Source organism: Euphorbia lathyris, chromosome 4 (assembly GCF_963576675.1).
Source record: "Euphorbia lathyris chromosome 4, ddEupLath1.1, whole genome shotgun sequence".
Taxonomy (NCBI): domain Eukaryota; kingdom Viridiplantae; phylum Streptophyta; class Magnoliopsida; order Malpighiales; family Euphorbiaceae; genus Euphorbia; species Euphorbia lathyris.
The window spans coordinates 57,895,297-57,907,454 of NC_088913.1; the positions used below are offsets into that span (position 1 = coordinate 57,895,297).

The window sequence follows — 12,158 nt, forward strand, 5'->3', positions numbered from 1 at the left end:
GCAGGTGGCCTAATCATTAGATAGGTGGCGTGAGTTTCAAAAAAAAAAAAGATAGGTGGCGTGTATAAATTTAGGAAGGATTAGATTAGGATTTTTTTTTTTCTCAACCATACATGTATAAAACAACATAGTAGCAACTAATCGGTGCGTTATTTCGGGTTTTATTAGAAACCGAACCGAACCGCACCGAACACCGATATTCACCAAAATAACATACCAAATCCGAACCGTGTAATAATAAAACTGAACAGTACCGGTTCGGTTTTACGGTTTCAAACCGCATAATCCACAGCCCAACTTTTTTGTGTTTTTCTAATTTTTTTGTCGCCTCACGTGCAAGAGGCGCCTCAAGGCGATATTTTACCATTATTGCCTCGGTTCGCCTTTCGCCTTTCACAACTATTCTCCCAAGAAAAACACTCATAATGATAAGAATAGCTTGGATTTACATGATTGAAAATGTTAAACATTGACACCATACATAATTTACAATGACTGTACAGAAAATGATGTGAATCTACCAAAGACATGAGAATATGAATTTGATGAGATTAATTGGGCAGCAGGGGAAGCCTAGAAACGCTTGTACCTCCCCCATCGCCGGTTAGTGGCTTCGAGCTTGTCCCCGTTGGGATTGTTGAACAAGATTTGGAAGTCTTGTTGTTAGATCTCAGTGGAAGAATCTGCAACCTAGGGCTAAGCTCAGTACCAGAATTTTCTGCAGTTAACTGATAACTTTCCACAAGCTCCAGTTGCCGCGCAATTATTTCCGAGCATCTCGGAAGAAGCTCCACGGGCTCTCCTCCAGGAATAACAATGTATTCAATTGCAAGCCGGACCTCCTGTATAAAAATAAGAGAGAATTCAAATGAACAAGATTCTTTTTGTTTTGTTTTTTACTTGACTAAATGTAACTAACTAGTCATACATATAGAAACTAGAGCTCCACAAGATAATGTTCAGAGCCAGTAGTGTAATGAAGGACTGCTAGCTACAAGAAGTAAAACAATAAACTCGAAAAAACAAAATGCATCTCTCATGCCATGCTGGATGTTAGGATCATATGGCCGTTCCCCATTTAAAGTTTATTGCATAACTAGCAATCGAAATCGATATCTAGCTTAAGTTACTAGACTAGAGGCGTCCAGTGCTATTGATTATTAAGATACGCCGTTAAATTCTCAAAAACCATCATCTTTACCATCGAATAAGGAAATAAAAACAGAAAACAGAAAAAGATAGGGAGTTGAACCTCCAAAGCATCAATCTCTTCCAATGTGGGCTTCCTTTTTGGTGCATCATCTTCAATTTCTATATCAAAGGAACTCTTGGTTGGCTGCTTAACTTTGGAGCTAAATGATTCAAATCCAAGAATCATACGGACTGCCTTCACCATCTGCGCCATTGTATTTGACTACGAAAGGGAAATGAAACAACATATTAATTATACTCCACAAATCCATATTTTTCTCTCACAATTTTCATCAACTATCTAGGAATACTTGTGACCCTTAAAAGAGTTACCACACAAGATACAGAAGCATGTCATGGTTATTGATGGCTCATTACTTCGAAGAAATTAAATAAAATTAATATCATCTCCAGGTCTGGTGCTACAATACAACTCATTTATACCAAGACTTGCTAGTAAGCAAGAGACAACAATATATTATATATGATACCTTGATAACAAACACCGGTAATTGGTGGAATTTAGCCACTCCACGGATCCATGGGTTCTGCTTGATTTCTGAACTTGACGCTAAAATCGCATCTGCTGTTTCGATATCATCAGTCACTTCTATCTCATCCTCAAGTCCCATCACCATTGCCACTTGTGATAGATCGGCTTCAAGGATCTAAAGCGGAACAAACACAGCAGAGATAGTCAAACTATCATCCCAACAAAGAGATTATCAGGGTGGGTCAGTTAAATAACCATGAAATGATTCTTCATGTTAAATAACCATGAAATGATTCTTCATGTTCTGATTAAAAAAGCTACATGGAATTCTCTACACATTATATTACAATCTTGAACCTTGACTAGAAGGCACAGAATAAATTAATAGTTCACATTCGCAGCAGAAACATTAACCAGTTACCTTGTAAGTGTAGACACGTACTGGTGAGCTCCTTTTCACATATCCATTTTTTTTCACTTTTTTGGACAGGCTTGGAGGATAATATTCATTCTCTTTATCAGATTCCGCTGCACTACTTTTGTCTTTATTAATATCTGATGCCTCAAATTCTTCTATGAGGTTATCTCCAGGATTTGCAATTAACTCCAAAGAATCATCAGATTCAGCATCCATTTGACGAATCTCAAATAAAGGACTTTTTCCTATTACCCAAAGAAGATGATAATAAGATACTATGTTATTGAAACTTGTAACTCATTACAATTTCATGCTGTGTAGTGTTGGACACTTCTAATGATTCGACATATTCATATTGACTCTAAGCATTTCAACATGTCACGGACACGACTTACAAACCCATTTTGACACCCTAGCTTCAATATCAAGATGATTTTATAAATGCAATAGAATTCTTAATGAGATTTCCAAGCTAAACAATGAACTACCTCCCAGTATAGCATCTACTGTAGCATCTAATCTGTGATGAACACGGCACTCAATCCTAGTTATCATCTCAACAGCACATGTGAAAGTTGGAGGCCCTTTCCTCTCAAGAATTGTCTTCTGCACTTTCCTTTTCCTTGCTTCCTCATCTCCAAGAGTTACACTCTGTTTACAAATAAATCAGAAAGTTTTTTTTTTTTTTTTTTGGTTCAAAAATCAGAAAGTTACTAGACAAAGGCATTTTAGAGTAGTTTTTCAACACCAATAGAGAAATAAGAATGCTGTTTTGAAACTATGAATATCTTTGACGGTAAACAGACAGCATACACTTAATTGGACATATCCCCATCTACATGGGTTGAGGAAGACTGAAATTGAAAAAGGTTTACTCCACACCTCTATGCCACCAACAAGAATCTGCAATGAAGGGTTTTTTATTATGTTGTCTATTGTCATCCCATGAGCTGTTCCAACTAGCTGAACTCCACGCTGAGCTATAGTGCTCGCAGCTAAGGCTTCAAGCTCTGTTCCAATCTCATCAATTATTATGGCCTCTGGCATATGATTCTCTACTGCTTCAATCATAACCTACATAATTCATTAGGAGTAATATAATTATAGAAAGAAATTATTTGTGAAATTGGAAACAGCCAAGACTTCAAAATAAAATTAACTCACATTATGTTGCATATGGACGTTTGGCACTTGCATCCTTCTTGCACGGCCTATTCCAGAATGGGGCACATCTCCGTCACCCCCAATCTCATTTGATGTATCTACAATAACAACACGTTTCCCCTGGTCATCTGCAAGCATTCTGGCTAGTTCTCTGCACGTGCACAGAGACCAAGACATGCAATTAGATATGAAGATATTGCAACATGAAAACTTCTGAATCTTGATGCCGTGTTGGAAGAAGAGTAGTAATATGCTATGATTAAACTACTCACAACATAGTGCTTATACTTTCTTAAGGATAAAAGGGATTCTTCAAATTTATAAAACCATTCATAGAATGCAATAACAAAGATATGTGAGAAGTCCGATGCACATATACATCACGAATAAGCATATGACTGCGTTATCATATCATATGAGAAAGAAAAGAACTGCAAAATGAACTTTCATTTTACTTCTTATTTATACCTCCAGGATCCAATAATACCTGATTAAAGTTGTTTTACCAACTCCTGGAGGGCCTATGACCAAGATGGAACTTCCCCCCTCAACCAAGTCACGAATAATTTCAGCACTACCAGAAACAGCTCGACCTACACGACATGTGAGACCAATAATTTGCCTTTTGCGGTTTCTAATGGCACTGATGCGGTGCAAGGAACTATCAATGCCCGAACGGTTATCATCAGAAAAGTCTCCAACCTAAGTATAATCATAAAGCTTTTTCAGACAAGATACAAAGTAAAATTTCCTCTATTCAGCAATTGTCTCAATCATACTATAGAAAATCATTGAATATTTAACAATCATCAGAAGAGTCAAGGCATGCAAAAGGAAGATCACTTTCACTCTACACAAGTATTGGCAGTCAGAGAACGATGAACACTAAATTATTGGTCAGAGAAGAAGAAAATAAATAAATAAACAAGATAGTAAGCTCGCTAAAGAGAAAGTTAAATGCATGCAACTTGAAGAGGACCCAAAGAGCGAATAATTAAATATAATAATGCAAATAAAATAATCATCACCATGTCCAAATCAAGCATATAAAGAAAATAATACAAAAGTCATTTGCATATATCACCATTCACTTGGTTGGAGCATAAATTATACCTCAACTTGTCAAGAAAGATCCAATTAAACCACATGATTTATTTGAAGTGCCTTCTAATTATAAATAACCCTGTATAGAAGATCAATTTCCCCATAAAACAAGGCCAAGCAATTTCTACAGGCTTATTAGAAGAAGAAAAAAGTGATTAAAAATCACCTTTGAAATGGCATGATTTAAATCCTCATGCTTCACAGGCTGCTCGGAAATAACCCAATCCCCAGATGGAAACCTAGCAAGAGGTTTCCTTCCCAGATCCAATACCACTTCAATCAACTTAGTGATCTCTCCATGCCTACACAAGTCTCTCCTCATTCTCAAAGGCAACAATTCAAGAAACGAATCCAACTCAGAATTGGCAACTGAGCATGAAGAAACCGAAGGAGTTGAGACCAAGCCCGAATTACCCGACTCCGACGGCGACCCATATCGTGTTTTGTACCTATCACACGGTCTCCGAACAACAGGCGGTGTAGAGGATTTGGAGGATGAAATCCGCCTGTGCACACCACGTGTTGGACCAAAGGACGAAGAGATAGTGGAAAGATAATTAAGAGTCGAGAATGGGATTTGATGAGCTGAGTAACACGAATTCTGGATATCAATTAGCAGAAAACGAGAACCCATAGCTCTCATTTCTTTATCTTATGCTGAAATAGAAATTAAAATAGAAATTGAAGAGTGGATATCAAGCTTAGATATTCTGTATGCAGTATATACTAAATAATTTATGCTCTGATTCTCGATACAGTTATTGAGATATGGGAATTCGATTTTGCAAGGATGAAGAAGGAGAAGATTCGAAGGGATCTCCTCTATGGTTGGAGGGAAAGTGGGACCCATCACCAAAAGATGAAAGAATACAACTCAAAATACTAATCGTTAATCACCACTCAATAGAATAGCGCCAGGGGACCACGTGTGGGTGCTCATGAATATTAACCAGCTGTTCTCCCATGTCACTCGCAAGATTTTTAGTTTACATTTGTATAGGTGTATTATAGAGTCTCTTATCATTTACGTGAGTCCATGTTATAGATGTCAAAATATGTGTAGAAGTAGAAGGTCCTCCATTTGATATGAAGAACCGGGTACTTTTAATAATTTGCCGAAAGAGTGTCTTGTTTATTTAAAGGGCTAATTACTAATCTAACACATTTGAATAGGTACATTAAAATATTTGACCCACTTTACTTTCATATTATCAAATTAGACACTTTCATCCACTTTGGACAAGAATACCCTTATTTCAATTCACCTTCTTCCTCTGACTTTTAAAGTTTCCTTCGTCATCCCAAACCGACGAAAGCGGCAATACCGCCAAGTCTTGAGAGAGAAAAAGACGGTGGTTTATAGAAAAGGAGAAGAGATTATGTTTGTAGTGAGAGAAAAAACGGTGGTTTATAGAGAGAAGATATTATGTTTCGTTCAACCTTTGAAAAATTTGTGTCTGCGGAAGAGGATTAGGATAGAAAGCTCAAAAAATGATAATGAAAAAAAAATCTAACAATTGAACTGATGCGATGTCACATTTGTGATGAATTCGTCACAAATGCCACAAGAGTCGTCGCATTTATGATGAAATGCGACAAATGCGACAACTGTTGTCGCATTTGTGACGAAACGCGATAAATTTTGTCACAAATGCGACAACAATGGAGGAAATTGAAACGATACCGCTATAGATGAAGAAAGAGGCAGGACCAGCGAGAAAAACAGGCGTATAAGCTAAAAACATACTATTTCTACGGGAAAGCTTCATTTGTTTTGTGTTTTCTTTCCAAAATTTAAAATACTTCAATAATCTCAAAAATTGCTAACAATTGGAAGAAGAAGAAGAATGGATATATTTGTCCAAAATGGATGAAAGCGTCTAATTTGGTGAGATGGAAGCAAAGTGTAAATCCCTTGGGCTAGATTTATAATTTGCCCTTATTTAAAATAAATAACTCTTTGAGAATATCACGCGATAGTATGTGATTGAAATTTTAAGGCTTAATATATTACTTGTCCTTTCAACTGATTCAAAAAACTTGATTGGCTCCTTAAACTTTCAAAATATCTTGATAGCGGGTCTATTTGGTTCAGCTGTTAGCTAATAGTTGTTGCGGTTGTTGTTAGCTGTTTGCAGTTGCAGTAAACTGTTAGTTGTTGCTGTTAGCTATTTGTTATTAGCTGTTTAATAATTAGTGTTTGGTAAAATTATATTGAACTGTTGTTGTTCGGATTTAAAATGTCTGAAATAAACATGTTTTAAATTAATCAACGATGAAATTATAAAAGGAAAAATGTGAAAAAATGGCCATAACGTTTACAACTAGGAATAATTTTACTCTCAATGTCTAAAATAGTGCAATTTTACCCATAATGCTGACAGCTAAAAGCAATTTTATCCTAAACATTGACAAGTTAGGTCGATTTCAGATATTATTAGAAAACATAGATATTTTATTTCTCATTGTGCCACCAATTATACATATCAGTAATTCTAAAAAAGATATTTCATATTTTTTGTGATTTAATAATAAAATTAAAAATTAATATTAAAAATTCCGCGAAATATTTGAATTTTTTTGTCCAACTCGTACAAAAGAGAATATATATATTTTTTTATTTTCTTAAAAAAAATTCACGTCTGATCATATGTTTATGATCTGTTACTAACGATGTTAAAATGGTGCACATGTGAAGTGTAGATGATAATATTCATGACAAAAAAGACAGTTTGATAAATTATTTCTCAACTTGACCCAACTTGTCAATGTTAGGGATAAAATTGTTTTTGGCTGCCAATATTAGGGGTATAATTGCACTATTTTAGACGTTAAGGGTAAAATTGCTCCTAGCCATAAATGTTAGGGGAATTTTTGCACCTTATCCTATTCTGGGAACCGCCTTGAAGTTTAGTACCACGGCTCACCCCCAAATAGACGGGCAGACTGAATCAGTAAACCAGACTTTGGGAAACCTATTAAGGAGCAAATGTTGGGATAAACCCAAGATGTGGGATTATGTGATTGCCCAAGCCGAGTTCGCTTACAACTCCGTCGTGAGCTCTACCACCGGAAGGTCACCTTTCGAGGTCGTGTACACCAAGGCACCCAACCACTCACTTGATTTGGGAGAGGTCCCAAAAGGGGAGAAGAAGAGTGTAGTAGCCCACAATTTGGCCACTGATTACCATCAAATTGACCAAGAAGTCCGGCATAGCATCGAGGAGAAAAATAACAAGGTCAAGGCCAAAGTTGATGAACACTGGAGGGATGTGCAGTTTGAGGTTGGGGATGAGGTGGTGGTGTATTTGGGCAAAGAGCGGCTCATACATGCCACTAGTAGCAAATTGAGACCAAGGAAATATGGTCCGTACCGAGTTGTCAAGAAGCTTAGTGCCAACGCCTACCAACTAACCCTTCCTAATTGGCTTGGGAAGATATCTTCTTCTTTCAATGTGCAGGACCTTAGCTTGTGGAAACCGGAAGGAACATTGCCAACTAAGGCCTCGGAGGCGGAGTCCGACTCTTTCAAAGAAGGGGAGAATGATGAGGGCATCAATTCCCTAAGCCCGAACCCGGAGCCGAGAGACGGAACGCGGGGGAGACCATCCAAAGAAGGCGAGAGCAAGAGCAGTCAGCAGGGCACGCGGGGCGTGCCTCCTCATACGCGAAGCGTGGAGAGTCCCGTTCCCAGACAAAAGTCCAGTAGCCCATCCACGCGGGGCGCCCTACCCTATGTGTGGGGCGTGGAGCCAACCTCCGGAGCAAAGAATGTCCAGGAGGTCAACCACGCGGGGCGTGCCACTATGGACGCCACACGTAAAACCCACCAGTCCGAGTCTCCAGGTCCATGGGGTCAAGGACGTGGGGCGTGATGCCGGAGGTGCGGGGCGTGCTTAAAGGGAAAGACATCTCCACCAAGTTCTTCATTGTTGGGGACCATTTCTGCTCCATATGAAATTACTGTTTTGCCACTACTCTTTATTTACTAAAACTACCCTTACTATTTCCCTTTCCTATTGTGACCCTATCCTTAATGCTAAACTAGAAACCCTATTTAGGGGCTTTAGGGTCCTTTTCCTTATGTTAGGTGAGGGTATATAAACCCTCCTTTTTGTAATGTTGAACAACTTTGATGAAATTGAAATTCAAGCCTCCATTGGAGCACCAAGGTTATCCTTGTTTGGGTTTATTCAATCTTCTAGTTTAGCTAGAGAAGATTGTAATCATTATGAGTTTACGATTAAAACTCTCAGTCGACTTCAATCTGCATCATATATGTAATAACCTTGATTTTGGGTATATATATATGCTAACAGTATTCGTGTTCGCTATGGTTACTTTATTTTTTACAAAGTACCGTTACTTGGTGTGGTTTTCACCATTGGATTAATTTTATGCTCTATCATCCAATGGTGAAAACCACACCAAGTAACGGTACTTTGTAAAAAACAAAGTAACCATAGCGGGCACCTAACAGTATTATCAGTAAAATAAAATTTGATTGCAAAAATTGTTATTTTAAATAAAAGTTGTTATTTGAATATAATATATTATTATTTAGAATTTTAGTTTTACTCCTAAACTTTAGACACTACTTGAAAACCTAGTCTGTGTCAAAAAGAAAAGAAAAAAAATTGTTCACTCTTTCTCTTTCAAGAAAGCAGCCGCCGGTACCTTTACTCCTCTTTACGTTTTGAAAGAAGAAAAAAACTAAAAAGTGTAAGTTTTTGCTGCACTCTTTTAGACTCTTCTTTCTTCGTTGTAAATTGTTCCTCAAAATCCTTTATTGCAGACATGTCTTTTCTAAGCACTTTAAGATTTTTGAAAACTATACCTAAGTTGATTTTCTTTCTGGAACTATTAGATTTAATAGTCTCATTCATATCCTATCCCGTAGACCTTCTCTAGGTTTGAGTTTAGTGATTCATTAATTTGTTTTTTTTTCTTTTTTATTTATTTACTTAATTTTAAACGTTTTTAGGCAAGCAAGTTTTTTTTGTAAGTATTATATAAAGGGTAAATAATTATAAAGTCCCTGAGTTTCTACTTAATACACTAGCCAGTTCTTCTGTTTTTAGAAATAATTATATAGTTTTTAGTTTCATCAACTCCTTAGTCCTTATGTTTGAGTCAATGGTCAAACTATACCAAATAAATTTCAAAATACCAAAATTATCTTTTACTCTATATTTTAATAATAAAACATCTATTTTTCCTATTTTATGTTTTTTTTTCTCCTTTTTTTTCTACATAATCTCTACAATATTTTTTTTCCTGCATAGTCTCTACAATATTGAGTAATTAATTTATTAAATTTTATATAATTACAGAAATTTAATTTAGCAGCCTAAATTTTATTGACTAAAAAAATGAATGAAAAATATTTCAAAATTTATCAAAATAAGAGCAAAACTATATAAATTGTAAAAAGTAATCTTTATTTATCTCTAATAAATTTTATAAATGAAGAAAAAAAATATGATTTTTAATTTTTTTATTACTATTTAATGCTAGTTTAAAGACACTATATTAAAAAAAAAGGGTAATTAATTTATTAGTCCCTATATTTTGACAAAACACACTGTTTAGTCCCTGTATTTTCAAAAACACATGGTAAGGTCCCTAACCTTTTTCTCAGTGAACTATTTAGTCCTTCCGTCTGTTTGTTACATTTTTTACCGTTTATGACTTCGGAAATGACTAAATTACCCTTTACTATTTACCTTCAAACTTCAGAAGAGTAATCCAATTTAGAAGAAGAAGCTATTTGCATGGAGAACAATAAAAAGAACAGACTCAACGCTTACGAATTTGAACGATTAAGAAGAAAATTAAGAACAAGAACACTTAAAGTTGATTTTAGATGCATTAGAGTTTAAAGGAAAGCAAAATAAAGGAAAAGAAGAACACAAATCCAAATTGACTAACAGAATCTTCATGAGAGTCTAACGGCAGGGACTAAACAGTTCACCAAGAAAAACATTAGGGACTAAACAGTTCACCGAGAAAAACGTTAGGGACTTTAGTGTGTGTTTTTGAAAATACAGGGACTAAACAGTGTGTTTTGTCAAAATATAGGGACTAATAAATTAATTACCCTTAAAAAAAATAAAAATTTAAGATAATAGAAATACATTTTTAATGATTTGTGTATACAATTATAAGTTTCGGTATATATATACTTTATAAACTTTATTAAAACTATTTAAATTAAATTTGAAGCTAAAAAATAAATTTTTTTTATATACTAATTAGAGGCAATTTGGACTTTCATCTATAAAAATACATGGAAGGACTAAAAAGTTGATTAAAATAAAACTTAAGGACCTTATAATAATATAATGGACATACTAGTATGTTAAGCAAAAACATGAGGACTTTATAATTATTTACCCTTATATAAATTAGCTTAGTTCATGTAGTGGATTATTTGTATTGGAGTTTGATTGTTTTTAATTACAAATCAATTTCAAATCAGGGGAGTTGGTATTATTTGTATTAATTATCCACAACTTACAAATGACTAATTATTATTTTTTTGAAAGCCTTGCTTGCTTTATTAAGCTTTTAACTGAGTGATTATTTCATTGGTATTTTCTTTCCAAATCATTTACGCCAATTGGGTTGTTCATTGGTTATAAGGAGGGGGGCAATATATAACAATTTCATAATCCATACTTAAGTTTCCAAATTACTTAAAATATTTGAAGTTGTGAATGTGTATTACTCTCCCTCTAAAACGTTAATTACCTCATTAGTTTAGATATGATTGATATTAGTTAATTCGTTCTTCTTTTTCCTTAAACCAATAGGAAATTCCGATAATCCGTAAATTGACTGAGTCAAACTTTTAGGACGCTCACATCTGCTCGAATATTCAGGTGAGTGGTAATTATAGTACATGACTCTATTGATTTAAAATACCAGACTGAAAAACTGTTTATCGAAAATTGGCATCTGACTGTACATTTTCTTTCATAAAAGCATATATTTTGAACTTTATGTTTACTAAATATCCTTAGTATTAGAGCGTATATTCTGGGAACATGCCTTTATGTTTGATTGGTTTTATTATCAGTTAATATGAAGTTATTAAAATTTTGATTTGATATGATTTGTACTTTTTGATACGCGATTTATCGCAGTTATTATTTTATTTTAGGAATCTGATTTTTTTGTTCAATCAGTTATGATTTTCTGAGATATATATATATATATATATATATATATATATATATATATATATATATATATCTCAGAAAATCATAACTGATTGAACAAAAAAATCAGATTCCTAAACTTGTACATATATATATATACACACACACACACACATTATATGTTTTCAAACTGGTACAAGTGCTCAGTATATCTGTATCTGTTATCCGGCCTCTCACCTATCTTCATAACATTAGGACTTTGCATATGTCCTTGGTTTCAGGTTGTCAGTTGTCAGTTTGTCATCGATTGTGTCAATATTAGAATCATGCATAACATCTGTGAAGGCAATTATTTGTTATCTGTATCTGTTATTAACGTGCTGACCATTTATCTGGTCCTGGTGGTGTGCAGTATCACCACTCTGTTACGATGTACCATGTGTTTTAAAGCTTTTGCCTTATTTTCTGATTATTCTAATATTTGATATTTTGAAAGGCTTAAGTATTTGTTTGACAATTTAATACCAGTATTTTGAATTGATTATCTTATATCGACCCTTTAGTTTAACTGATTTTGAAATACTATATCTTGAACTATAATTGTCATAATTTAAGAGTATCAGCC

The 12,158-nt window shown here is 34.8% G+C and overlaps 1 protein-coding gene across 2 annotated transcripts; it reads right to left on the reverse strand.

The window, feature by feature from the left end:
- Nucleotides 1-426: 426 nt before the first annotated feature.
- On the reverse strand, nucleotides 427-5,272 carry LOC136226551 (protein SEEDLING PLASTID DEVELOPMENT 1). 2 transcript variants are annotated; one of them, XM_066015105.1, is made up of 9 exons: nucleotides 4,537-5,272; nucleotides 3,754-3,968; nucleotides 3,267-3,417; nucleotides 2,985-3,176; nucleotides 2,591-2,753; nucleotides 2,106-2,347; nucleotides 1,683-1,859; nucleotides 1,253-1,414; nucleotides 427-842 (listed from the first exon to the last, which is right to left on the reverse strand). In XM_066015105.1, the coding sequence occupies exons 1-9, from the start codon at nucleotides 5,011-5,013 to the stop codon at nucleotides 552-554; spliced, it is 2,070 nt and encodes a 689-aa protein (XP_065871177.1). In that variant the 5' UTR covers nucleotides 5,014-5,272; the 3' UTR covers nucleotides 427-551. The 2 variants fall into 2 exon arrangements, with proteins under 2 accessions (XP_065871177.1, XP_065871178.1); XM_066015106.1 differs by lacking the exon at nucleotides 3,754-3,968 and having other exon boundaries at nucleotides 4,537-4,700.
- Nucleotides 5,273-12,158: the final 6,886 nt, after the last annotated feature.